General features: G+C 37.2%; 1 protein-coding gene across 1 annotated transcript; it reads right to left on the bottom strand.

Moving 5' to 3' along the window:
• Positions 1–242: 242 nt before the first annotated feature.
• itga2b (integrin, alpha 2b) lies at positions 243–19,504 on the bottom strand. The gene is made up of 30 exons (XM_057344925.1): positions 19,325–19,504; positions 18,504–18,634; positions 18,315–18,412; positions 17,657–17,816; positions 17,419–17,468; positions 17,202–17,247; positions 16,906–17,028; positions 16,782–16,826; positions 16,630–16,673; positions 15,723–15,785; positions 15,491–15,543; positions 15,188–15,399; positions 13,972–14,157; positions 13,119–13,164; positions 12,344–12,451; positions 11,532–11,587; positions 10,683–10,831; positions 10,242–10,346; positions 10,095–10,162; positions 9,867–10,014; positions 9,420–9,512; positions 9,235–9,314; positions 9,008–9,088; positions 5,261–5,366; positions 4,948–5,100; positions 4,521–4,634; positions 1,708–1,824; positions 1,326–1,427; positions 1,123–1,245; positions 243–999 (listed from the first exon to the last, which is right to left on the bottom strand). The coding sequence occupies exons 1-30, from the start codon at positions 19,498–19,500 to the stop codon at positions 910–912; spliced, it is 3,126 nt and encodes a 1,041-aa protein (XP_057200908.1). The 5' UTR covers positions 19,501–19,504; the 3' UTR covers positions 243–909.
• Between the last annotated feature and the right edge of the window lie 5,697 nt (positions 19,505–25,201).

The following is a 25,201-nucleotide window of genomic DNA, read 5'->3' as shown; positions in this document are numbered from 1 at the left end:
TAACATTTAAAGGAAAAGTTCACCTAAAAATCATATAGTCATCCTTATGTTGTTCAAAACTTGTATATGACCCTTTCTTCTGTGAAACACAAAAGAAGATATTTTGAGAAATGTCTTAGTGGTTTTGGTCCACAATGGAAGTCAATGGGGGACAAACACAAATGGTTGCTATTCAATTCCATACAATTTATTCAAGATTTACATTGCAGTTTGTATTGCTCATATTTTATAAATAATCCCTATGTGATTACACTTTTAATACATCTACAAGATTTCACAATTGAACATGTAGTAAAACATATTTTTTTATTATAAATAAATATAGTGGACCTCATACATAAAACATGCATGCATATCGTTTATAAATTTGTGCTTTTGTAAATTGTAACACAGAATTAAATGCTATTGGTTATTCAGAATGACACACAGAAGTCTATATTCTGCTCATGTTTCATGTACAAGTGAACTGATATTTCTACAGTTCAATGATTCTTTCCCATCTGTACTAATGTTAATGAGGGCATGCCTTTAGGTTTTATCGACATTGCTGTACATTACATTTAAATGTGAGATCATGAGTAGTGCATCATTTTCCACTGAATTCTATTTCTGTATACCCATAAGACCCGCATCTTCTGATAGGCGGGTCACCCAATGCATATAATTGACAAACCACCATATATGTTTAATTCAACTACAGAATACATGCTGTCATTGTGCAATAATGGCACTAATCAATAATGATATTTAATATTTATGTGGCACAAAGTCAAAATTATGAGTTTTATTAGAGTGTGTGTATGAATTCATAGATAAAAACAATAACTGGCTATTATAAGGCTTATGTGATGGCCCAAGGACAACACTAAAAAGCCAAAAACTACCTAAAGCTTCAAAGCATTATAAAACTCAAGTTGTTTCAGTCTGCTCTCCACTCAGCCGCTGCATGTCATCACCATCTTCATCACAAGGAGGACGGTTGCGCTTGAAAAACCCCACCTTAAAACACACAGTGATGCATGTTAACATAAATGGAGATTTACATGGTGAGCATGATCTACTCTTCGTCCCAAATGACTTTAATGGGACACATCGCCCTCTGCTGCTCAAGACAGGAAATACCTTCCAAAAAATGATGTTCAGTGCAGCCAGCATAAGCAGTCCAGCAATGATTGACACCACAATCCACCACACAGGCACCTCCTCGTGTCCATCTGGGCGTCTCCAGACTATATTTGTACGTGTCTAGAACGGCAGCACGCACCACAGTGTTCTTAAGAGTTGCATATAGTGAATACTACAACCAGAAACTAATGAAACCTCACCTCTGCGTTTCCTCTGGGCAGCAGAGCAGGTTGGATCTTTGAGGGCACATCTGCCACCTCAAAGTGAGCAATAGAGTGAAGAACATAGTTTACGTATGGTCTCTGAGCAGACACAGGAAGCAAGAAACAGGGAGAGAAAATAAGCAAACTTTCAATTAAGTTTTATTTCTGTATGTTTTTCCCAATATGTGTTTACAACATTAAGGCGCAACAAATTATGCAGAGAAAGTTTATGTGTAAGCACCCAGTGATTTAACTTAAGGTGACTATCAGGAAAGAAGATGATTTTGGATCATTTTTTCGCCAAATTCAATTTCTGTCTAAATATATAAACGTCTCTTTTTATTACTATCTTTCAAGTTTGATATGAAGTTTAGCTCACTTGTAGAAAGGTCTGCACCCATAGTCTGCTCATCACTCTTATTATGGCTCTTTCATCTCTCTGCAGTCCGACAGCCTTACACTCGAACAGAAGACACTGGTCATCATTCGAACAGTTCTGCCGAGTGTGAGAAATATCGAAATATTATTTAAATATATATATATATACTTAAAGGAGCAATTTAAGGAGATTTTAAGCGGCATCTAGTGGTGAGGTTGCGAATTGCAACCAACGGCTCATTCCACCGCTCCCCCTCCCTTTCGAGAGCACTACGGTGGCTGACACAGGAAATAGATTTCGTCAGGTTTTCACTTATTTGCCAAAGGAGATTACGTATTTATGAAACACGCTCCGTAGAGCAGTTTGTCCATTTAAGGCTAGAAACAACATGGCGGATTCCATGCAAGGGGACCCGTGGTGTATGTACGGTAGATAGAAATATCTCATTCTAAGGTGATAAAAACATAACACTTCATTATGTAAGGACTTTAAATGCCTCTGAAGACATAGTTATGTATATTATATTGCATTTCTGTCAATAGATCCTCCCAAAAACTACATACTGGACCTTTAATAGCCTATATAATTTAATTCAGATAAAAAACAGAAAATAAGAAATAAGAAAACATAAAAATGTTTAAATAATATGCTTGTTAAACAATATGCTTGAATGTTAAAGTCCATATCTATGCACAAAACTGAGTCAAATAAAATGTTGATTGTACAGAGCCCGTCTAGTCACCCACTCAGAGAAAAAAAACAAGACCCGCAAATCCGTGGCCACAGTTTTGTAATTCGTTCCCTCAGTTTACAAAACCGTGCTCTCGGATTAATAAACTGTACCCACGAGTTTACAATCCGTGCTCTCGGTTTTGTAAACCGTCCCCTCAATTTTTGAAATCTGTACCCACGAATTCGCAATCCGTGCGCACGGTTTTGCAAACTGTAGTTTACTCGCGGAATTGAAGCCTCTGTCTGTCAACAGAACAAGCTCCTTCCTACAGGAACATTAACCAATATTGTATACTGTTTTATATATAAATTGTCCTAATGTGTTTACACATGCGGGTGGCGCATATAAAGCATGCGTTCATTGCCGCGTTTCACTGGCATAAAGTTGGTTTGACATTAAACTTTCGTGAATTTAGGGACCATCTCTAAAGTACACATTAAAATACCCTTTTCCAACTTCAAAAGCATTTAAAGGGAATGATTTATAGCCACAAAACTAACTGTACAGTGTTCATGTGTGTGTCAGCTATTATGCACAACTTTTAGATTATTGAGTATTAAAATACACCATCAAATCATATGTACATATTCCTATACGTATTGCTATTGAGCTTTAAATAATGGTATATTTGTGTATGAGACCATTATACACATAGGAATGTTTGCATGTGATTTGACGGTTTATTTTAATACAGTACATATCAATAATCTAAAAGGTGTGCATTCTATCTCACACACACATGAACACTTTACAGTTAGTCAGGGAAGTCATTCCCTTTAAATGCTATTGAGCTTTAAAATGTGTATATTTATGTATGAGCCCATACAGCAGTGAAACACATAAGAATATTTGCATTTGATTTAACTGTTTATTATAATAAATATAAATAATCTAAAAGGTGTGCATTATATCTGACACACACATGAACACTGTACAGTTAGTCTTGTGGGTATAAGTCATTCCCTTTAAATGCCATTGAAGTTGGAAAAAGGTATTTTAATGTGTACTTTAGAGATGGTCCCTAAATTCACGAAAGTTTAATGTCAAACCAACTTTATGCCAGTGAAACGCGGCAATGAACGCATGCTTTATATGCGCCACGCACTCGTGTGTAAACACATTAGGACAATTTATATATAAAACAGTATACAATATTGGTTAATGTTCCTGTAGGAAGGAGCTTGTTCTGTTGACAGACAGAGGCTTCAATTCCGCGAGTAGGCTACAGTTTGCAAAACCGTGCGCACGGATTGCGAAAGCGTGGGCACAGATTATGAATTCGTGGGTACAGATTTCAAAAATTGAGGGGACGGTTTACAAAACCGAGAGCACGGATTGTAAACTCGTGGGTACAGTTTATTAATCCGAGAGCACGGTTTTGTAAACTGAGGGAACGAATTACAAAACTGTGGCCACGGATTTGCGGGTCTTGTTTTTTTTTCTCCGAGGGGTGACCAGACGGGCTCCGTATGATTGTGATATGTGAGTAAAAATAAAAAAAGGGTATGGTATGTTGGTCCTCTATATCTGCTTTAGAATTTTAAAGTTTTACTTAATTAATATTGCATATAGGAATTTATAGTCTGTTATATTTGACCTGTGCTTCTCTCTCCTTTATCCTAAATGTGTGCTCTCACTGAGCGTGTGTGTGTGTGCGTACTTGTCTGTGTACGTACGTGTGTGTGTGTGTTGTGTGTGTGTGCGTGCGCATCCGTGTGTGTGTGTGTCTCTGTGTCTGTGTGTGTTGGTGCGTGTGCGTGTTGTGTGTGTGGAGTGTTTTGTGTGTGGGTGTGTCTGTCTTCTGTGTTTTCAACCTTTTCTTGTTTTTGCAGGTACAACTTTGATTGTTTTGCTTGTAGTCAATGTGTCTCATGTGCAGCTGCTTTGTAACAATGAAAATTGTAAAAGCGCTATATAAATAAAGTTGAGTTGAGTTGAGTATTAAGCAACGCCCCCCTCTTCTGGTGAAACTTATTACAAAAAACAACTCAAGGTTTGGTCGATACAGTGATAACGTTTTTAAAAAAGGGCCACAACACAACGTATTGGCATCATACACATAGAAGTGAAAATTCTTTACCACATGGACAGTTTGTTGCCACAGCTGTTCATGTTCTGGTTTTTGTGACAGGTCACGTTTGTTGAAATGATGAACTTGGGCTACAGTGAGGTTGTTGGACTCCATCTTCACTAACTGTGGACGGAATTCAATAAAGAACAGGGTAAGGTTATTGCCATAGACTAGAAAAAGCACATACAAACATGTACAATAGAATATAATGAAAATGTCAATCATTTAATATCATAATATACAGCATGCTGTTCCCATCTTGTACCATCATGTTATCACATATCTTTGCACGGAAAGGAGCGTTTGAAAATATTGCTGTGGACAATTCAATAGTACAATAATGGGGCGGGGGGGGGGTAAATTATTATAACTCAAATAAATATAAAATGGTATTTAAGGTGTAGTTTTAGCATTGATCAGCAGGGGATGCTCTTACCCCACGTGGGTCGATGTTGGAGTTGTCTGTTTGACAGGAGAGGAGATCTTCAGAGGCATTGGCAAACACGTACAGCAGATAGGAGCCGTTTTGTACAACCGGAAACTCTAGTTTAAGATTAATGTTGACAGGACTGGGACCTATATTCCTTAACTGAAGCAAGAGAGAGAACATGTGCAAGTTTTCCAAAAACCTGACGTGACACTGAACTCTCTTACAAACCCTAGAGGGATTGGATTCAGTCAGGGGGTCCTGCAATGATTTTTTAATGTATTATGTAGAGAAAAAGTTGAAAATCAGTTCTCTGTATTACCTCATATACGTGCTCTACAAGCGGCCCGACTTCATCCAAGTCCTCTGGATAATCTTTTCCCTCCCATTTAGCAATAGGCAGGACACAGTCAACAGGAGAAGATACTCTGTTTATAAATAATGTTAAATTCAGTATTAAAGGAACAGTTCACCCAAAAATAAAAATTCTGTCATCATTTACTCACCCTGAGGTTGTTCCAAATATGTATACAGACGCGTCCGGTAGCGCGCGAACACTGATGGCTGCGTGAGTGTAAAGGCTAAAATACACTACAAGACTTTTGCTCAGATTTTCAGTCTGGACTTGTTGCAGAAAGTCTGTGCCAGTCTGCAGATTTTATTAGTTAGTGTGTTTCTATCTGAAACTTTCAAAAAGTCTGCAAGTGTATGATGTCTAGTTTAAAAAAAATCTGTTCAGATTTTAAAAGTCTTGTAGTGTATTCCAGCCATAAGGCTCTCCCGACGAATAGTTCTAAAAGCCCCTAAATATTTAAATATTCAACAACCTTTCATATAGAACACTGCAATGGAGTGTGGGGCAGGTATGGAAACGAGGGCGAAACAAAAGAAAGCCCCAGGGCGCCAAGAAAAGCCTGGGGAATAAACTGATGAAGCGGAGCCGACCGCGAGCCTAAATACTAACGCAGACGGCGAAACTAGCCTGGAAAAGATACTCGTCGAACTGAGAGAATTCAGGAAGAAAAATAGTATATGGGTGACTTAAATCCAGTGGCGTAACTTTGTTTTGAAAAGTGGTGGGGACAAAGACGACACAAACAATACTTTAATAAATTGTTTCTGTAAGAACTCGTTGGGGATATTTATGGACGTCACAAGCGCGAAACATGTAGGTGACTCCTCTAGAAAACAGTATAAAAACTGAGCCGCTTTGTCGACGGCTTCAGTGGTGTAACGTTAGTGCGAAAGACGCGTGACAAGTAATATTAGCTGGGTTTCCATCCAAAGTTGCGAATTTAGCTTATGCGCAAAATTGGAATATCGCATAAAACATTTTCGAATAAGCACCGTTTCCATCCAAATAGTCAACCGTCACTTCCTAATAAACTGCCACTAAATATCAGTAAGAAAAGTAAGAGAAGCCACTGAATATGATTTTCATATAGAATATATACTTGCGCAAGCAGACGATTACGAAACACAATAAATGCGGTGCTTTTGTGGATGCCTGCTGTTTGGGAAACACATTCGTGACAGTTCTAAGAGGCAATTACAGGCCTACTTTGACGACTTTGCTCAGGCATTTAAGAATGACCGTAACAACATTTCTCATGCTGTGTAACAAGATCAGTTCTCTGGTTAGTCAGGTTACGCCGTCTCATAGTGCAGTTACGTGGCTTTTTGGAGGAATTTATCCGGCAAATGCGTTTCCATCTCCCATTATTCGCATTAACCCTTTTTCGCAAAACTGAAAAACCACCTCAAGCGAGCGTAAAAACATTTTGCGAATTAAGGGTTTTTAATTCGAAATTTGGCGTTTCCATCACTCGTTTCTGATGCGAAACTTCAAAATGCGAATAAAACCATAGTGATGGAAACCCGCTTATTGACACTGCCGTGAAGCAGGTTTGAATCCGCTGATCTCACTATTCTAAATTTTCACATCACATATCAGATCTACTTCCATTTGTTTTTAAACTATATCATGTTTTCATCAATATATAATTTAAAGCATGTTGTGCTTTATTATATGTAAGGATGGCTGTTGCCGTACGTAATTAAACGTATTAATTCGTGATGAAACAAAAACTACTGAAACAAATGTGTTTTCCCCATTTTAAAAATCTGGTGTTTGACAACCCCCTGCTAATAAGGACAAACATTCAAGTATACAGGCGAAATTGCCAGATAGGCTACAAATATACAACAAACTTTCTAAATTTTGTTTTGAACTCATGAAACTACAAAGTTGTGACTTTTTCCATGTATTGGAGTTTTCTATCAAGTATCAAAATGTAATTAATCTTGCAATAGGGGATAGCAACTGCATGTCGAGAACAATAAGGACGAATATATAGCACCAAAGTGCAATTAAGCGCAAAATGTTTGGTACATGTATGACTTGAACAGCCATTTTCAAATATTTTCATAATTTTATTAAAAATAAATACCTTTACAATCTGATATGTGATGGGGAAAAAGTTCAGCAAAGAGCAGTCGCGAACCCACGACGACATGAAGGAGGTAACACTTGCTTGACGCTCTACGCTACCGGAGCAGTTAAGCTTCGTGCGCCTTTCGTACATTTTGTCTATTCCAATCTGAAACTGATGGGCGGAGTTAGTATAAATAACCTCTGCTTACAAAGCGGGCTACTTGCACGGTAAATAGACGCTCCGTATTTTTTATTTCTTACAATAAGTGGTGGGGACAAAACTGACTTTGGCAAAAAGTGGTGGGGACATGACCAACCCATCCACCCGCAAATTACGCCTATGCTTAAATCATATATTTAAATTAGTAACATATAATATAAATGGAGTCCACAATCCTATTAAAAGAATTAAAATGTTATCAAAATTAAAAAGAGAAAAGGTACAATTAGCGTTCTTGCAAGAGACCCACTTAAATCAGACTGAACATGCTAAATTGGCTCGAAACGGATTTAAACAAGTGTTTTCATCTTCACATCCTTCTGGTAAAAGGAGGGTAGTGGCTATTTTAATATCAAACAATCTTAGATATGACCATCAGGCTGAAATCAGAGATAAAGAAGGGCGTTATATTTCAATTAAAGGACAAATTGATGGGGATCCAATTACATTCCTGAATGTTTATGTCCCCCCAGATTTAAGTTCTATCAAATAATGCTAAATATGATCTCACCGAAGACAAACGGAACCTTAATTTGTGGCGGAGACTTCAACATAATTCTTAATACAAAAATGGATACCTCCAAACCAGCAAGGAAAACAATAACTTCTATAGTAAAGACATTTAAAGCACTATTAGGAGATAAAGGAAAGATCGATCTTTGGAGGGATTCTTTTCCTAAAGAACGTGATTATACGAATATGTATACATTTCTTTTTTCTGATGAAATGATATTTGGAAGAATGCTTGTAACCAAACAGTTCTTGACCACCATTGACTACTATAGTAGGGAAAATCGCTTAATACATTTCTACTGTTGAACACAAATTAAGATATTTTGAGGAATGTAGGAAAGCAAACAGTTCTGGGGCACTTTTTGACTACCATTGAAATTTTTCCTATGGTAGTCAATGGTGGCCAAAACACATTCTACAAAATATTTCTCCGTGTTTTCATCAGAACAAAGACATTTATACAGATTTGGAACAACTCGAGGGTGAGTAAATAATGACAGAATTTTCATTTTTGGGTGAACTGTTCCTTTAACACCACACTAAATGAAACATCAAAAACGAAATAAAAGATTTGTGGGTATCTATGCTTGGGTAAATCCTAATAAATTTTGTTTATTCTCACTTTAAAAGATATACACATTTAAAATATAAGAAATCTCAAATTTAAAAACAGTCTTAAAATTATGCGATTATAGCGATATGACCGTAGCAGACTAAAACTCATTAAGTAGAAGTATAACTATGTTTGAGCAAAACCCAAGGCTAAAGTCTTTCATCTATGATTCATTCTCATTGGTGCATTTGTATTCTACACTGTATTTGACAAAACAAATCCGTTTCAGCTTTCAGCTTCATTCATGTGGGAAGTAAAAGTGATGAGAGAAGATGACAGCGGCACCAACCCACGCATCTCCAGGGAAGCTGCAGCATTTACATTAACATGCAATTGGACCAGGTTACTGTCTGGGTTCTGGCTGTTCTTACTGCAAATAATAAGGAAGATCAAGAGACAGAGAAAATAATGATCATTGTCACATTGCAAACCACCAGAACAGTTACAGATTATTATGATGCCCACATGCTGGCAAAATAGACATTTCTAAAGTCTTTCTGACAATATATGGTTTACCTTTTTATTTGCATTTGGAACGTAATGTGGTTTTCCACCTGTTCCAGTCCACCCATGCTGAAGTAAAGACCCGCTTTCAGCTGAGCGAGAGAACACAAGATCATTTTATACAATGGGCTGAACACCAAAGTCACAACCGAGACAGATTGTTTATGATGGGTCATTATGTCGATTGTTATTCTGACCTGATGTCCAGCCTCCATGGGGTTGCCCAAATCGCACACCACGACGACTGACCCGTTCTGTTTCCTCTGACTGCACACCAAGTGACCGAAGTCCTATGACACATTTTACATTATGTGACACAACCTGGCAATGATGCTTCTATTCCGAAAACCATCAACAAACATAGCGACATAAAGAGAACAGTCAGATAACATTTGTTTGACTTGAACAAGTTGTCTGGCCAATGCATGACAGTCTATCCAAACCGTGATCCTTTAGGTGAGCTTGTTTGTCTGTACCTTTTAGACAACAGACAATAAACACTGTGGCCTTTAGTGTTTTTAAGCAAATTGACTGCTTGATTTATTTCTGCAGGGTGAGGACTTTCACACAACAGAACGGATGAGCTTGATGTTCTTTAGCTTGCGTGTCTGTCTGAAACAAACAGGAAATGACTAAACCCTCACCTCCCGGTCGCTCACAACACCCTGATAGTGTGTATGTGGCGGCGGGGTGATACACAGCTCGGTCTCGTAAGCTCCCTCCCCTCGATTCTCTGCCTCCACAATCAGCAGCGCAGGATTCTCATCTCCAATCAGGACTGGATCTGTTGACCTGTTAAGAACACACTTGCTAAGATACACGTACTGTATGAAGCAGCGTTTAGCTCAGTCATGGATAATAAAGAAACTTACGCCATCACCTTCAACCTCAGATCTGGGATACAGATGTTATCAGGACCACAGTCTAGTATTATACGTGTCTAGATGCATAAAAAGGTAACATGAATATATGCCGTCATAGAGACAACACCATATGTGAACTGTACTGTATGTCTTCACCTGTCCGACAGCGACACTTTGTCCGTGCAGCACTGCATCTTGGGAGTCGGCCAGGCTGTAGTTGACTAAGATGTATATTGGACTAAGCTTGTCCCTGAACTCAGGCTGAAAGAAAAGGACAGATACAAGAGTAATTTTTCTCCAACATCGAATATCTTTTGGTATGACTTGACAAAAAAGCATATAATGACAAAAATACATTACACAAATGGTGTGCAGCTGAAGTCTTCTATAGCTTTTAAAACATACAGAACAGAAGGTCAAGCAAAGACCTCTTGTGCTGATTGTCAATATAAAAAAAATAACTAGTCTAATAATTTATGCAATGTGCAAGGTTTCTCAGAAGCATTCAGTGGTGTTCAAAACATGAAGGTCACAAGACCTTAAATTTCCCTATTTTGCTGCATATCAACAAAACCTGAAAGTTACGAGAAAGCACACCAGTAGATAGGCAGTAAAATTCCTGCAGACTTCTGAGTTTCTCGCAGCAGAGAGTTGGAAAAGAGCGTATGGCTGGTGGGACTGCAGTAGGAGGGTTCGTCTGGCCATACTCTGTTTCATCTTGTCCAACTGCAGCTCTGTGTTCAGCACTAGAGGGAATTATATACATTTATAAACAGCTGTTGAAAATCCTGCAACTTATTGAGATAACCTATAACCTGTAGCTTATTGTTAATGTTTGGCCAATGCGAATGTTGAAATTAAACATATCTTATTTACTGTATGTAACAATGTTCAAAGTAAGGAAGGAAAGAGGCGGGAATCGGCGAACATCAAAATCAAACTTTTAATAAAATAAACCACAAAAAAAACGAAAGTAAAGGGCCGACAGCTACCTCACGGTCAACTGCCGGCCACACAAACATAACTAAAACTTAACACAATGTCCAGGCCTGGTCCTCTCTCGTCCTTCACTCCTGTCGCTGGTCCTTTTATGCTTCCGCTCCTCCGTGAGAGATGCGAGACCGGTGCAACGCGCAGCTGACACTCATTATCACCGGCCTCGCACCGTTCCCTCACGGCTCTCGTCCCGCCTTCCTTGTTACACTGTATATCTATACTGACTCCATTAGCCCTATTGGATGCTTTTAAATCCAGTCTAAAGAGGTATATTATGTTTGTACATGTACAACACAATCTCACGAATTCAGACTGACATTTTTTATTCAAAGTTATTTTAAATATCGACTTGTATTTTCTTAATATAAGTGTACATTTTGAGTATTTCTTTTGAAATATGAAATCTTTTTCATTTTTTTACTTTTATTTAATAATATATGGATCACTTACCAATCTCCTCAGGAATTCTGTGGCCAGATACTCTAATGCATGCCATAATTATAAAGCTGTAAAACAAAAAGAAAACATAGGTATGACGAATTAACATGCTTTTGCTTTTATAACACAAGATCATTCATGAACGACTTAAAGGTCCAGTGTGTAATTTTTTGGATGATCTATTGACATAAATGCAATATAATATACATTATGTGTTCAGATGTGGATAAAGACCTTACATAATGAAGCGTTATGTTTTTATTACCTTAGAATGACCTATTTCTATCGACATACACCCCTTACATGGAATTCGCCATGTTGTTTCTACAGTAGCCCTTAACGGACAAACTGCTCTACAGAGTTCCGTAAATATGTTATCTCCTTCCGCGAAGAAGCGAAAACATGACAACATCTTACTCCTGTGTCAGCTATGAATGCTACGAAACGGTGGAGCGATGTACAGTATGTTCATATATTCATGGAAGAAAAAATTCTGGGGGCCATGAAAATTATATGTAAAAAGGAAAATGCTTGCGCTGGCTGGCAACTTTATGAAAAAACACTAGTGGGAAAAATGAAAGTAAAACAATAAAATTCATTGTGTGCACATAAGTGATGATTTTGTCAACGAAGCCTTGAATCTGCATTGTAAACGTGCTTTATTCGTATAATGGATGTGGGTGTATCAGCAGCCCACTGTACCATTTCTGACACGACTCCTTGAGAGGTTTTTCACAGCTGACTAACAGAGCATTTTAAATGCCAGCTACTTGAATCTCGATGATATACAGAAGTCGTTTCTTTAACAAGTTCAGAAGCATTACCAAGTAATGAAGGTGCTGCTCTGGGGGAGCTGACAAAATTTGTCTTCAGGGTTCAGGAGGTCAGGGAAGAAAGAAAGTCGTGCTTGCGTCCTCACTACAGCTTGTGCCCTGAGGAAGCCAAACAAAGACAAGCTTACAGAAATACACACACAATTATGCAGAACACCTAAGTTTGGTTTTTTATCAAGCATGATGAATCTTAGTGTGCAACAAGGGTTCTTTATTGATGTGCTGTGACCCAACAACAGGGCGAAACAATGCTAAATGCATTTCAACAAAATCAAACCTCAGGAGTGACATAAAGACATCCAACAGCAATGCGAAAGACTGACAGCATGACAAGACACACGACAACTGTGATAAAAGTCGAGGTTTTCACATACATTTTTTTTTACTTTTCCTAAATACATGTAGAAATAGTGATGTAATGCTTAAAAGTGAATATGAACTTGTTTTCTGCTATTTTGACCTGTTTATTTCATTTTCTGCAAAAAAATGCAAATAGAAAGAATATTTTTATGTACAATTTTGGACAAATCTTGTAAGTAGTTCACAGAATGAATCAAAAATGATGATTTTACCTAAAAACATTCAGTACATGTAGTCCATTCAGAAAAATGGTCTCTTCATTTTTTACGCCAAGTTAAAAGTGATAAAAAATACTTAATAACCCCTGGTTTTCGACCTTAAACTTGTACAGAAAGGGCAAAGGTTTATAGGAAAAAAGATGAGCATTTAAGGCTGTTTGCAGTAATAGATTATTTTAAACTTCTACCTGTAGGTTGCCACTTTGCTCACACCCCAAGCACCAACAATGAGATCTAAAAAGAAAAAAAATCATCATGATAAGAAAAAAAGTTTATTCTTGATAATATGAAGACCGGCTTCAAAACCAATTCAAACTAAGAAGATTATATCATTAAAATCTCAAATCACAAAATGTGAGTAAAGCAGCACTAAAGGAACAGAGAATTAAGGGACAAACAGTGTCGCTTTCATAACTCCAGGCAGGTTGGAAAAACTGACTTTGCCCTGAAAAAACAGTACACTGTGCGTCTATGTCTCTGTGAGAAAAGCCCTGGGAGATCTTTCCACTATAGACAGAGGCATTGAGATAAAGAGCAACAAGAGTCTCTCTCAGGAGCTGGAGGTGTTGTGTCTCAGAAAGCTTTGCCATGTCCACACTGGACCCCAGAGTCTGAACCCTACATTTATAACTTCAGTAAGAGAGACGGGGGACTGACTAAAGCGTTGTCTTCAGCTGGTGACACTCCTGTAAAGCCCAGACAACTCTTCAATCTTCTCAACGGATTGAGGGGAAAGCCTGTTAAGAGGAGATTGTTCTGAGCTTTAAGAGAGATCTCTCAGACTTGGTTCTTATTTGTGGGCTTTGTAATAGATGGGTGGGACTGATGGCTCTTTGAGGCTGTTGGGAAGTGACTAAGGATAATTTAAATCATTGATATGATCAGAGGTCCAGTATTAATAGATGATAACAGGAGGTACATGGAGTCATCAACGGAGAGCTCTCTAACCATTTTGCTTTGATTATATTGAGAAAAGCACAAATCTAGAAATTCTATCATTATTTACTGCATTGCTTGATTTGTGCAATATATATCACAAACCTGGGTATCCATTATCATCAATATCTGTTTCTCCTCTTATACTGAAGCCAAACATTGGTGGATCTTTGAGGGTCTGAAAGGGGCTTTCAAGGACCTGAGCATAGTGGGTGGCCAAACCGTCACTGTGACCGAGGAAAATGAACACTTTACCCCCTTCAGCAGCGCCAGGTGCCCCCACAGCCACATCTGAGAATAAAGAAGGAGACCGGGTCAGACCTTATTTTAAACGCAGTTATTCTGAATTATGTCCTCAAAGATAAAGTTCAAATAATAATTTTTTTGTTGTAGTTGTACAAAAACATAGCATACAATCAGATAAGGGTCAAATGAAGGTTTTAATGGAATGGTTGGGAACTGTGTTCTCAGGTCAAAGGCATTTTTAAACGTTTGGTGGTTGGGGCAAGTTGTCACAGGATTTACAATTCAATGGGGTATATGCACACGGAGCGTTGACGTATTTCCGTTAAAATCTCGGTTACATCCGGCGCACGTAGCGTCCATTGGGAACAATGGCATTTTTCACTAGTTCGCTTCAAGATGCATGTAGGATTACCGTCAACAAGGTGAATTAAATTATCCAAACACTACATCACACATCGACAACCAAAAAGGAGAAGCACTTCAGGCCATCCATTTCAAGCTACATCCACAAATATGAAAAAAATCGAAGTAAACTTTTGCACTTACTCGAGGCATGATCACAGAGGTACACACCAATGCTCAGCTGTAGTGCTGTCGGTTCGCTGAAATTCTTTGTGGAAAATTACCTCACGTGGTTTAGCTGGCTGAGATTTTAGCGGAAGTACGCCATCGCCCCGTGTGCATATACCCCATTATATTATTTCTTGGACAAACAATATATTGATATTTATTTTTCAAGTTGTTTATGCTGTTTCAAGATGATTTTGTGGTGTTTTGTAATTGTTTAATGACAACTTTATAGTGTAAAAACACACTGCAGTAAATACGAAACAACTAACGGCAGTATCCCCTGACAAATTACATTTCAGAAAAATGAGAGCACCTGCATGAGATTCATTTGTTTGTGGAAAAATGAATTTCTGTACAACAGCCACAGTTCCTCGTTTAAAACCCATTACCATCTGTAATAATCCATACACAGGGCATTAATATTTCTCTTGTATCTGTGTGTGATGCATAAATGGTTTAGTTAAATGCATAAATGCAATGTTATTTTCTGGCCATAAGTTCTCACCATTAAAGCCATCATAATCGATGTCACCTAAAGGTGCTATGGCACTGCCAAAACGCCCATAAGTGAATGTTCCCGTCAAAACCTGGTTGGGTTTGGAGGAGAATAAGAAGCCCTCTCCTTGCAGATAAACATACACCTGTCCTACTTCTCGAAACTTCTGGGTGGACAGTTGCTCCATGAAGAGCGGAGCTCCAATCAGGATGTCATCCCACCTGATGATCAGGAATGGGACATACATTTTGATCTCAATGCAATACTCATCAACTATTAGAAGGGAAACTGATCTTTGCAGTGGTCACTTGCCCATCTCTGTTGATGTCTGTCACTGTTACTGAATGGCCAAAGTAAGATGCTATCTACCAATGAAAAAAAATACAAAGTTAGATTTATTGCATTTAAGATCAACAATATAAGAGCTCACAAATTTTACAGTATAGATCTTTTCGCTTTCCCCACTGCACATGCTTAAATACAAAAGTTAATAGATGTAAGAAAGCAAGAATTTCCTTCACATTATCCACAATAACAGTTTTACCTGGGTTCCACCAAGACTCTTCATGATTTGCAAGGGCATCGTTGCACCGTTTATTATTTTGACCTGTAAATACATACAAACACTCCATATTCATTTGTAAATCACACAAGGGCAAAACTGAAGTGTGAAATCATCGGTGTTATATGTGACCATGTGGCCACAAAACCAGTCCAATTTTATAAATTTCCTACCGTTAATATATCAAAACTTTATTTTTGTGAGTGGATGCAGCAAAATTGTTGCTGTTGCCCGCTCTTTGGGAACTCAAGTTTGGTATCTATGTAAAGCTTAGAATTTCAGCTTTCGGGTTCATCTACTCTCCACAACGTCATTACAGCGGTAGGACAATGGAGAGTGTTGAATCAAACTCTTAGCAATGTTTCGTTTAAGTTTCTTCCTGCTATAGAGGCCCGCACCTCTGATGAACAACTTTAAAAGCGTTTTTTTCAATATTTCAATTTTTTTGCACCCTCAGATTCCAGATTTTCAAATAGTTGTATATCGGCCAATATTGTGCTATCCTAACAAACCATACATAAATGGAAAGCTTATTTAATTATGATGTATAAATCTAAATAAAGTCACATTTAGAGAAATAACATTTGAATTTTCATTTTGCTACAGCTTTGCTTGACTTTCTTAAACATATATAATCAATCCGGGGAATGCATTTTCATTTTCATTTTGCAACTTAAAGAGCGTTAAAAATATCTATATTAAAACTAGTGAGGGAACTGACACTTTTATTTTCATTTTGCACTTAATGTTGCACATATGTTATTTAAAATGTATATTTAAATACACAATTGCATTGTCATTTTACATACTGTATTGCCATTTTGCGTATTGCATTTCAAATTGAAAACAGGTACCAATATGCTTCCATAACATATTGCACGTGTCTTACAGAGCCGGCGGTGTGCAGATCATTTGGGACACCGACAACATAATCTGCAATCACACAGAAATGTATATACAAAAAGATATTCGTATGAGCTCAAAATCAGCCGTTGAATTCAATAAAACACAAAAGGAACTGTTGACCATTTATCTTATCACCTGTAATGCCATCTTCATTGAACTGTCCAGCAGCAACAGAGTAGCCTATTACAATACATTATGAATATGATGAGACACTGTACACATAGACACACATACACCAATGTCAGACAACACATCATACCCAAGTAAAGGTTGTAATAGTCATGTCTTTGTGGCGTCCTGGTCTCTCCACTTACAAAGTGGATTGAAGAGAAGGTGGAACTGCTGCTCATGATGTTTGGAAGAGGTGCAGTGATGATCTGACCTGAGGTTCATAGCCATGACCAAGTGTTACAATAGCAATACAATCATAGCAAACCTCATGTCACTTATAAGCTATTGATAGTACAATGTCAAATATATTATATTAAACGAAACACAGTTGAGTGAAAACAGCCTTTCGGTATTCTAGAAGTGGTGAAAGAGAGGATACTTCACCTTGAAAGTAATAACCTCCAGGTGCACCAAGTACCACTCTGCCATCCTGTCTCGCAACATTATTAGTACAAACATAAAAGCAGGAGAAAATAAAGGTGAAACATAAAATAGAGAGATATTTGCATGATACTTGGCTCTATTAAAGTGCTCAGATTATTAAGTAGATAAATATGCAAACACAAGTTTTTCTGCTGCCATTAGAGAACATAGAAGAAACCTTAGTGATGTCCGCAGTGAATCCAGCTTCACAATAACGTCTGTCAGGATCTGCACATACAGATTCACTGAATCATCTACAGTCAGACACCTATTCAATGGCTTCATTTATGATCTCTGTAGTCTACAAAATACGTAATATACTAAGCAACAGCATTCATCACAAGCCGTGCTTGAAATAATAGGAAATTGTATAATAGTTTACATCACTAAATACGGCAGTAGATTTAGGTCCTTACAGCCTCTGGTATAAACTGCATCCACATGAAGCTCCCTGCAGGGGGCGTAATTCACCACCTGTCCTGTTTGCATGTTCAGAAGCTGGCAGTTCCCAACAGGCGTGTTCATGGCTTCCTCTTTATCCATTAACACATTCCAGTGGAACATGGGGGCACAGGCCTGCCTCACAGGAACAATGTAGCATTTATTTTTATCAGCAATTTACAGTGCTTCTCCAGTGGTTATGTATCGCCACAATGTGTCCATCAGCCTTTATTTGACCATGCATGGAATCTTTTCCGATACGTAAATATAGAACGAGTAATAAGACTGTTCATAGGGCAAGAAAAATACATTTATAGTTGTAAGAGATTTTGCCATCATTATGTTATCATGTCTTTAGCTTGACAGCCCCAGTCCCCATTCACGTCATTAGGATATTCTTATAAAACCATATTTTGTGTTTTTATGGGTGTAAGATACTGTATATGGGAAGAAAATAATAAATAATAACAGCAACATAGGTGAAAGGTAAAAATAATATAAAAATAGTCGAAAGCTGAGAATTGTGCAAACTGCTTTAATGACCCTGAGGTCTCTAACTTAGTATATGATCAAACTGTATTGACTTTTTGTGTGTGAGGTTTTTTTTTGTAAACTGCAGTATGAGTAACTCACCAAGATGTAGTCTTTGTAGGTTCGAACTGAAGCACCCAGCCACTGGTTCGACTTATGAGCCATCAGAATATTGTTATCACGTGTGATCTTTTCATCACCTTTGTTTCAGAATTCAGCATTAAAACCACAGGTTACATTGTTTGCATATTATGCATGACATTATTTTATTACATACAGTATGCTACTGACCTTTCTGGTCAAAGTTTAAAGTCTGACATGATTCTCCAATTGACATCCAAGGACACAGAAACACAGAGCCACCACGAGAGACCCCAGGCTGACTCGTGTTTGCTCTGGGTGCTCCGATCACCACACTTTTACTACAAGGCGAAAAAAACTTTCTGTAGTTGGTAATACAAAGGTTAAAAATGTAACTAGACTCATACAACAACGGTAAAAACTTGCATTTAGTAGGAAATAAGATCTGAGATGTTATCTTTGTCTGGAATATCATAGAAGACTAAAATCCAATTCATAGCCAAAGATTGGACTCCATCCAAAAAATGCAATGGCATATGGCATAGAAATATCTATCTGGATATGCACAAAATGGAGACATTCCATAGACTTCTCTTGTTTTTATACTACCCAGCTACACAAAATTAAGTCTCACAGAAAAAATCTTGCATTTAAAAACAAAATTTGGTAAGAAGTGTTTTTACAAATCAGGACTCAAAGAAGGTTTGTTCAGATTTATCAGGTATTTCTCACTTTTGGGTAGAAATTTGTCCCAAAAATATGGTTAAGTAGACCTCTCCCTGCAGTGTTTTATGGTTTATAGGAACTTTCCATTGACATAATGGCCTTAATATCTGTGTATTCTATTCTCTAACCCTTATTTTAAAAATTTTTTTTATGTTTTCCTATATTACGCTTGGCCTATTAAGGCCAAAATGTCTGCTATTACTATCTTCGTGGGTCTCGACTATGTAGGGTTTACCACACACAGACACAGTCAACTATAGCAAAATCAATGCAGAATTTGCATTATGGACGTCAGTTGCACTCACCTTTTGCTGCTTGACTGATAAAAATCCACAGAGAAACCAAAGTAACTGTCTTCCGGGCCAGAGAACATGGTGTAGTTCTTCGGGTCCAGGTTAAATCCACTGATGTGATGTGGATAAATGAGAACCGACAACAGCACAGAGAAAATCCGCAGGCTTACTTTCAACCTCCCCTCCATCTTCTCTAGTAGACTGCTGGTTTGAGTCTGTTCAATACAGTTCTCTCTGTACATTATAGCATTTACTACACTTGTCTGTGGTTTCTTGAGTTCATATGACATATGTGGGTGTCTGTTTGTTTCCTTCAGATAAGATGAAACATGTCACCGGCTTCCTTAATGCTCAGTAAGTTTTGTGGCATCAACTAATTTCAGACTTGTTGTGGATTTTTATGTGTACTAGAGAGCTTATGCTATCAGCCAAACAATGAATGTATAATTCTTTTTAAGCAAAGCACACCATACTAAAAATGCAAATCGAAGGTTCAGTTATGTGCTTTTTTATATTAATACAATTTATGTTGATACATTCCAGCAAACAATCAGAGGCGCCTTTGAAACAACACTTTACACCAGGAACAGCAAATGCAGATATTAGTTTTACCATAAAATCAAGATAACAACGTACGTTGCATAAAAGGTGGACAATTTGTTGAGAAGATAACAGAGAAAGTGTCAGAATTGTGTAAGCAGAGGTCCGGCTCAGGAAGTCTCACCCGAAGTGATTACATTCTCAATGCTGTTTTTTGGTCCTGAGCGCACCCTGGACCATCTTCCCACTCGACACTGACTTGCTACTTTACATGTCTTCCAATATCTATTATTTTTATCTGCTAGAACGAAATCATAAAGATTTGGCTGTACTGTAGGTCCATAGAGACAGTAGAGACAGAGAACAGATGTTGGATCAGGTGCTGTTCTGACCTGTCCTAAGTAAATGATTTCATACATATCTGTGCTTTCTGCTCCACAAACATAGTTCATGAAATACCATTACCTGTATTCTCTGTCAGTAACAGGTTATCAGTTATTAATGCGATATGAGCTAGCACCGCTGAACCCTTGAATGAGACAGACAGACTTCTGCAGAACTGAGGCACATATCATCCGATCTCAGCCCAGTTTAACATTATTACGTTAAAATCTATTCAGTACAATCTAACAATATCCTAAAAAATGTTAGAGAAAATTTATGAAATTGTATTATGTGTGATTTCAAATCCTGAAAAAAATCTTAATTATATTAGAAAAAAATATAGTGAATTACATAAAAAAATTATATTTCTATATAATTATATTTTATATTTAATTACTTTTGATACCTTATAAGTATATTACAATTTCCATATGCATCCAGTTACAACACCAAGTTTACAGTTTTCTTACCGCTTTTCTGCACACTATTTAGTCTATTAAAGTGAAAAAATGAAAATTCTGTCATCATTTACTCATCCGCTTGTCATTTCATACCTGTAGGACTTACTTTCTTCACCAGAACACAAAAGAAGACATTTTGAAAAAAATTGCATTTTAAAAGTCATATAACCCTACAAACTATATTTGTTTAAACAGAAGGGTCTAATTTGGGGGTCTAGGTTTCTATGTTCCAATGTTTTCATACTGAACACTCATCCAGTGATCTGCTGAAAATTATTATTTGGGCCAATTTCTCAAAGAGGTCAGACGTTTTTTTTATTGAAGTAAAAAATGATTATTAATTTAAACAGAATACATTTGGAAAATCATTGCTGACATTCATATCATAGCGTACTTGTTGTACCATGAGATGACTGAGGCAGATGGAAAGGCCGATGACGGCAGGGGCCATGTTGATTTGGGATGAGTGGCAGTCTGGACACATAGCACTAGTTAGCAGTCATCTCCACTAACAGAGCCTGATACAGGGCCCACCTGAAGGAGGGGAAGAGCAGTTTTATCTGATATTGCTGGACACTATCTGTCTTTTCAGACTGCCACTATTTCCTTTTCTCATTCACTCCAATTACCTGGCAAACCACTTTCTCTTTCTCTCTCTCTCTCTCTCTCTCTCGCTTTCTATCTCCTCCAATCCATCTATTCCCTTCTTACTTTTTCTTCACTTTCTCTGACAAACACCTGTTTACTTATCTATCGTAAGACTTCTTTGGTTTGAATACAGCTGAGTTTAATTCATCTATAAAGTATTCCTAATGAGAAACCTTTTTTGCTTTGAGTTAAAAGATGAAACATGTTTAAAGTTTTTTTTTATAAATAAAATGTCCTAGTAACTTGCACTGCGCTCTTGTATTTCCTTGGTAATAGTGGTGTGTTAATCTTCAAAACATATTCCTTATACACAGTGATTCGCACTCAGAAAGAAGTATTATATTAATTACTTTTATTCCATGATGGGAGGCAAGATAACACAAACGTTTCGGCTAATGCAACACACTGAAGAAGGCATAAATGTTTGTGTCACTGTGTATAATAAATAAAATGTCCTTCAAGGAAGATTTAAGACTTAACCTGATTGGCTCTGTTTAATGTTTGTATGACATTTACAATATAATTTGTTCGGATTTATGAGCATTTTCTAAAGTTAAAACATACACGATGCCAACAGGGTAAGAAAAACAAACTTGAATTTAGTTTTACATTTTTCTTAAGTACCAAATTCAAGTTTATTTTTCTTACCTCATTGGCAGATTTTTGTTTTGTTTTAAACCTCTTATATTTTCTTTCAAAAAACAATACTAAACATCTTAGGTCACTTTTCTTGTCAGGTAAATGTATTTAAAATTTAAGAATGTGCACTGTAATGTCATACCGTGCAGACGAGGAAAACAATATCATGCTGTTTTTACAGTTTGTTAATTATCACCTATTAATCAGAATTAACATCAAAATTAGCTAGAATTAAAGTATAACCTTGCATTTCACGATGAAATTAAGAACAATTTGCGAGAGATCATTAGATTACATAGTGGAATGAAAAAGCTTTAACTGTCTGGCAATTATCCTGTGTTAACTTAATGAAGAATTAAAACCTTGGTTGTATTGAGCGAGTACATTCGTTGTGGTGTAGAATGAATTTAGATAAATGGAAATAGTCTTTTGGAGGAGATTTTCATCAGAAGTAATATAATTAAACTCATTATCTGATCTTAAACAGCTCTCGGGGGATGTATTCAGTTTACTGTGTTGCTTGTAATGGCTATTCATTAAACTATATTTGTCAAGGATCCTGAAAAGTTGAACTTAGTGATTGGATCATGATACAGAAATGTTAAGAAAGAGATACATTATTAAGAAAAACATTTTACATTTAGGGAAACCTGTATTTCCCGGGACTCTGTCACAGGTAAGCACTAAAACATATTGGCTATTTGCATTTATTTCTCAGACCTCCACATAAGAAACAATCTTGTAAAATTGCTCCAAACAACGGCCTCCTCTTCCTTATTTATAGCTAGCCATCATCTTGGGATGTCATCATGATGTCATTTCAACTCTTGCTCCATCCTCTTTTTTCCACTTGTCAGATCTTTCCAAGGTCTCAAAGTTTGGGTGCTTGTGTTGGCTTGCAGACACAGATTGCTACATGTGCTACATGCCCCCCCTTTTCAGAACCCAGCAATCCCCTGCATGGGATTTCACCTGCCTGAGCTACGCTTGAGGGTCGGTCTGGATTTCGTCTCTTTATCAAAAAGACTCTCATGTATTACCCTGATATAGCAGAGACTGAGGGAGATTAAGATGTGTCAAATTTAAAACGTTTCACTAAGTACCCAGCAAGTGTTAAGATCTCTGCAGGTGATAAAGATCAGAGAGGAGCCAAGATTTTTAGTCTGACGGCATATTTAGAAGAGACATGCTCTAGTGTACTGTTCAACTTCAATATCAAAGCTCAAAGATAATTTAGGGAATTCGCAGGTAGATGTGAGAGGATTTGTATTTGAAGGGCATTTGGAAGCCTGAAGGAAAGGTTTCCTGGATGGTGTGATGGAAAGTTTTGTGTAGTGTATGTTACAGATATGTGAAAAACTACACTGTAAAAGAAACCGGAAATTTTCTGGCAGCTGGGGCACCAGATATATTCCATAAAATAATGCAAGTTTTTGACCGCATTTCAAAAATACGTAAAATACAAAAAATACGTAAAAATAAAAACAGGAAAATTTCCTAAAATTACTAACCTAAAATTAGTCAACCTGCTTTATGCGTTTCCTTGCACCCCCCCCCCCCAAAGATCCTCACATATCTGTAAAAACAAAAAATATATATATTTTTAACATGCATGGCAAAGCATAATGCATTTTATCTTTGTTTTTAAAATAGACAAATAATTAAACAAATAACAAATGTTAGAATAAAGAAGATAAAAAACAATTTCTGTTGAGCATTCCCATTTCAGTGAGTTGATGGTGTCTTATCATATGAACAGAGTCTCTGATTTAGGTCGGCTCTCAGATTTATGTTCATGTTGCTCAGCTCAACCTGTGGTCATGCTGAAATCTCTAAATCATTTTCTGAGCCTCTACAGGGCTTCAGAACTCTGTATTGAATCCAATCTGTCACCCCTCCTGCATTTGAAGATTACATGTGGTCACCGCACCAGCAAGATGGATTTCAAATAAGAAACGGAAAAGGGTTATTTGAATTCAGTTCAAAAATCGTCACTTGTGGATTTTTTTAAAATGCATTACTTTCCACCAGTTTTTTTACTAAAGTGAAATTTCTCTGGGAGCTGAAATCAAACTATTCACATTTCTTGCCTTTCGCGTCAAGTGTTGCTGTGCAATTTATACAAAAGTCAAGTCAGACTTTTAGAGAGTTTATGGTTTCAGGCAATTGTGCCAATTGTGATAACACTACCTCCAACCAGGGTTGACTGCAAATGACATTCAATATAACTGCCTGAAACTTCTGTATGTATTATTAATGACACGTCTGATAAGAATAAAAGAGTGAAGTTTTTGATAATGTCAGTCCTCAGGTTTCAGAAGTTGTGAGTACACCCTTTCAGCAAGGACTTAGATAAATGAACTGAAATTCACTGAACCGTTACACATAATACTCAAGTGACAGCAGAAAAAGGCAGTTTAGGATAATTTCTCACATTGTACTGAATACATTTCTTGAATACATTTATAAACATGGTACACACAAACGTCCACAGCTTCTTGAAGTCGATTGCAGAAATATTTCATGTTTACTGAATGTTTTAGCAATGAATAACATCACATTTCATGTTATAGCTCCAACTCAAAGTGTTGGCATCGTTTGACAAAAAACACCCACCAAAGATCTACTTCGATCGAAAACTGTTACATGATATTTATTGATATTAACTATCTGATGCCTGTTTACATTGTACTAAACCAAAGCACGCACGCAAACATATACTCTTCTTTAAAGTATTGTGAGTGAGTGAGGGGTTATTAAAGCAATAAGCCCCAAGAAGCAGTGGGTTACTGTGCATTTTATAACAGCTAAGGGCGTTGTGGCACGATGCGAAGCGGATTGCCTAAAACCCCGTAGCTGTTATAAAATGCACTGTAACCCACTGCTTCGCTGGGCTTATTGCTTTTATAAAACGGTTATTCCATATGCTTAGAAAGGTTTCATAAAATAAAGTAAATAAAATGATATTTAGGCTATGTGGTGCGGTCAGCCGTTATATATTGAGGTATTTTATAACGGCTTAGAACTCCTCTCAGCCAATCAGAATCAAGGACCAGAACTGACCGTTTTATAAACTGATGTACATCTTTCCACTGTAGGATTCAATGGATTGATGCTGAATTTAACTGTTGATACATTTATAAACACTGATTGATCATAGAGGTGCTTTTATTATGTAATGTAATCGGATGTTTAAGTACATGTAGAGAAATCTTAT

The sequence above is a fragment of the Triplophysa rosa genome, linkage group LG11, assembly GCF_024868665.1.
Source record: "Triplophysa rosa linkage group LG11, Trosa_1v2, whole genome shotgun sequence".
Taxonomy (NCBI): Eukaryota; Metazoa; Chordata; class Actinopteri; order Cypriniformes; family Nemacheilidae; genus Triplophysa; species Triplophysa rosa.
Note: the sequence above shows the minus strand (reverse complement) of the source record. Positions and strands in the feature narration are given on the sequence as shown.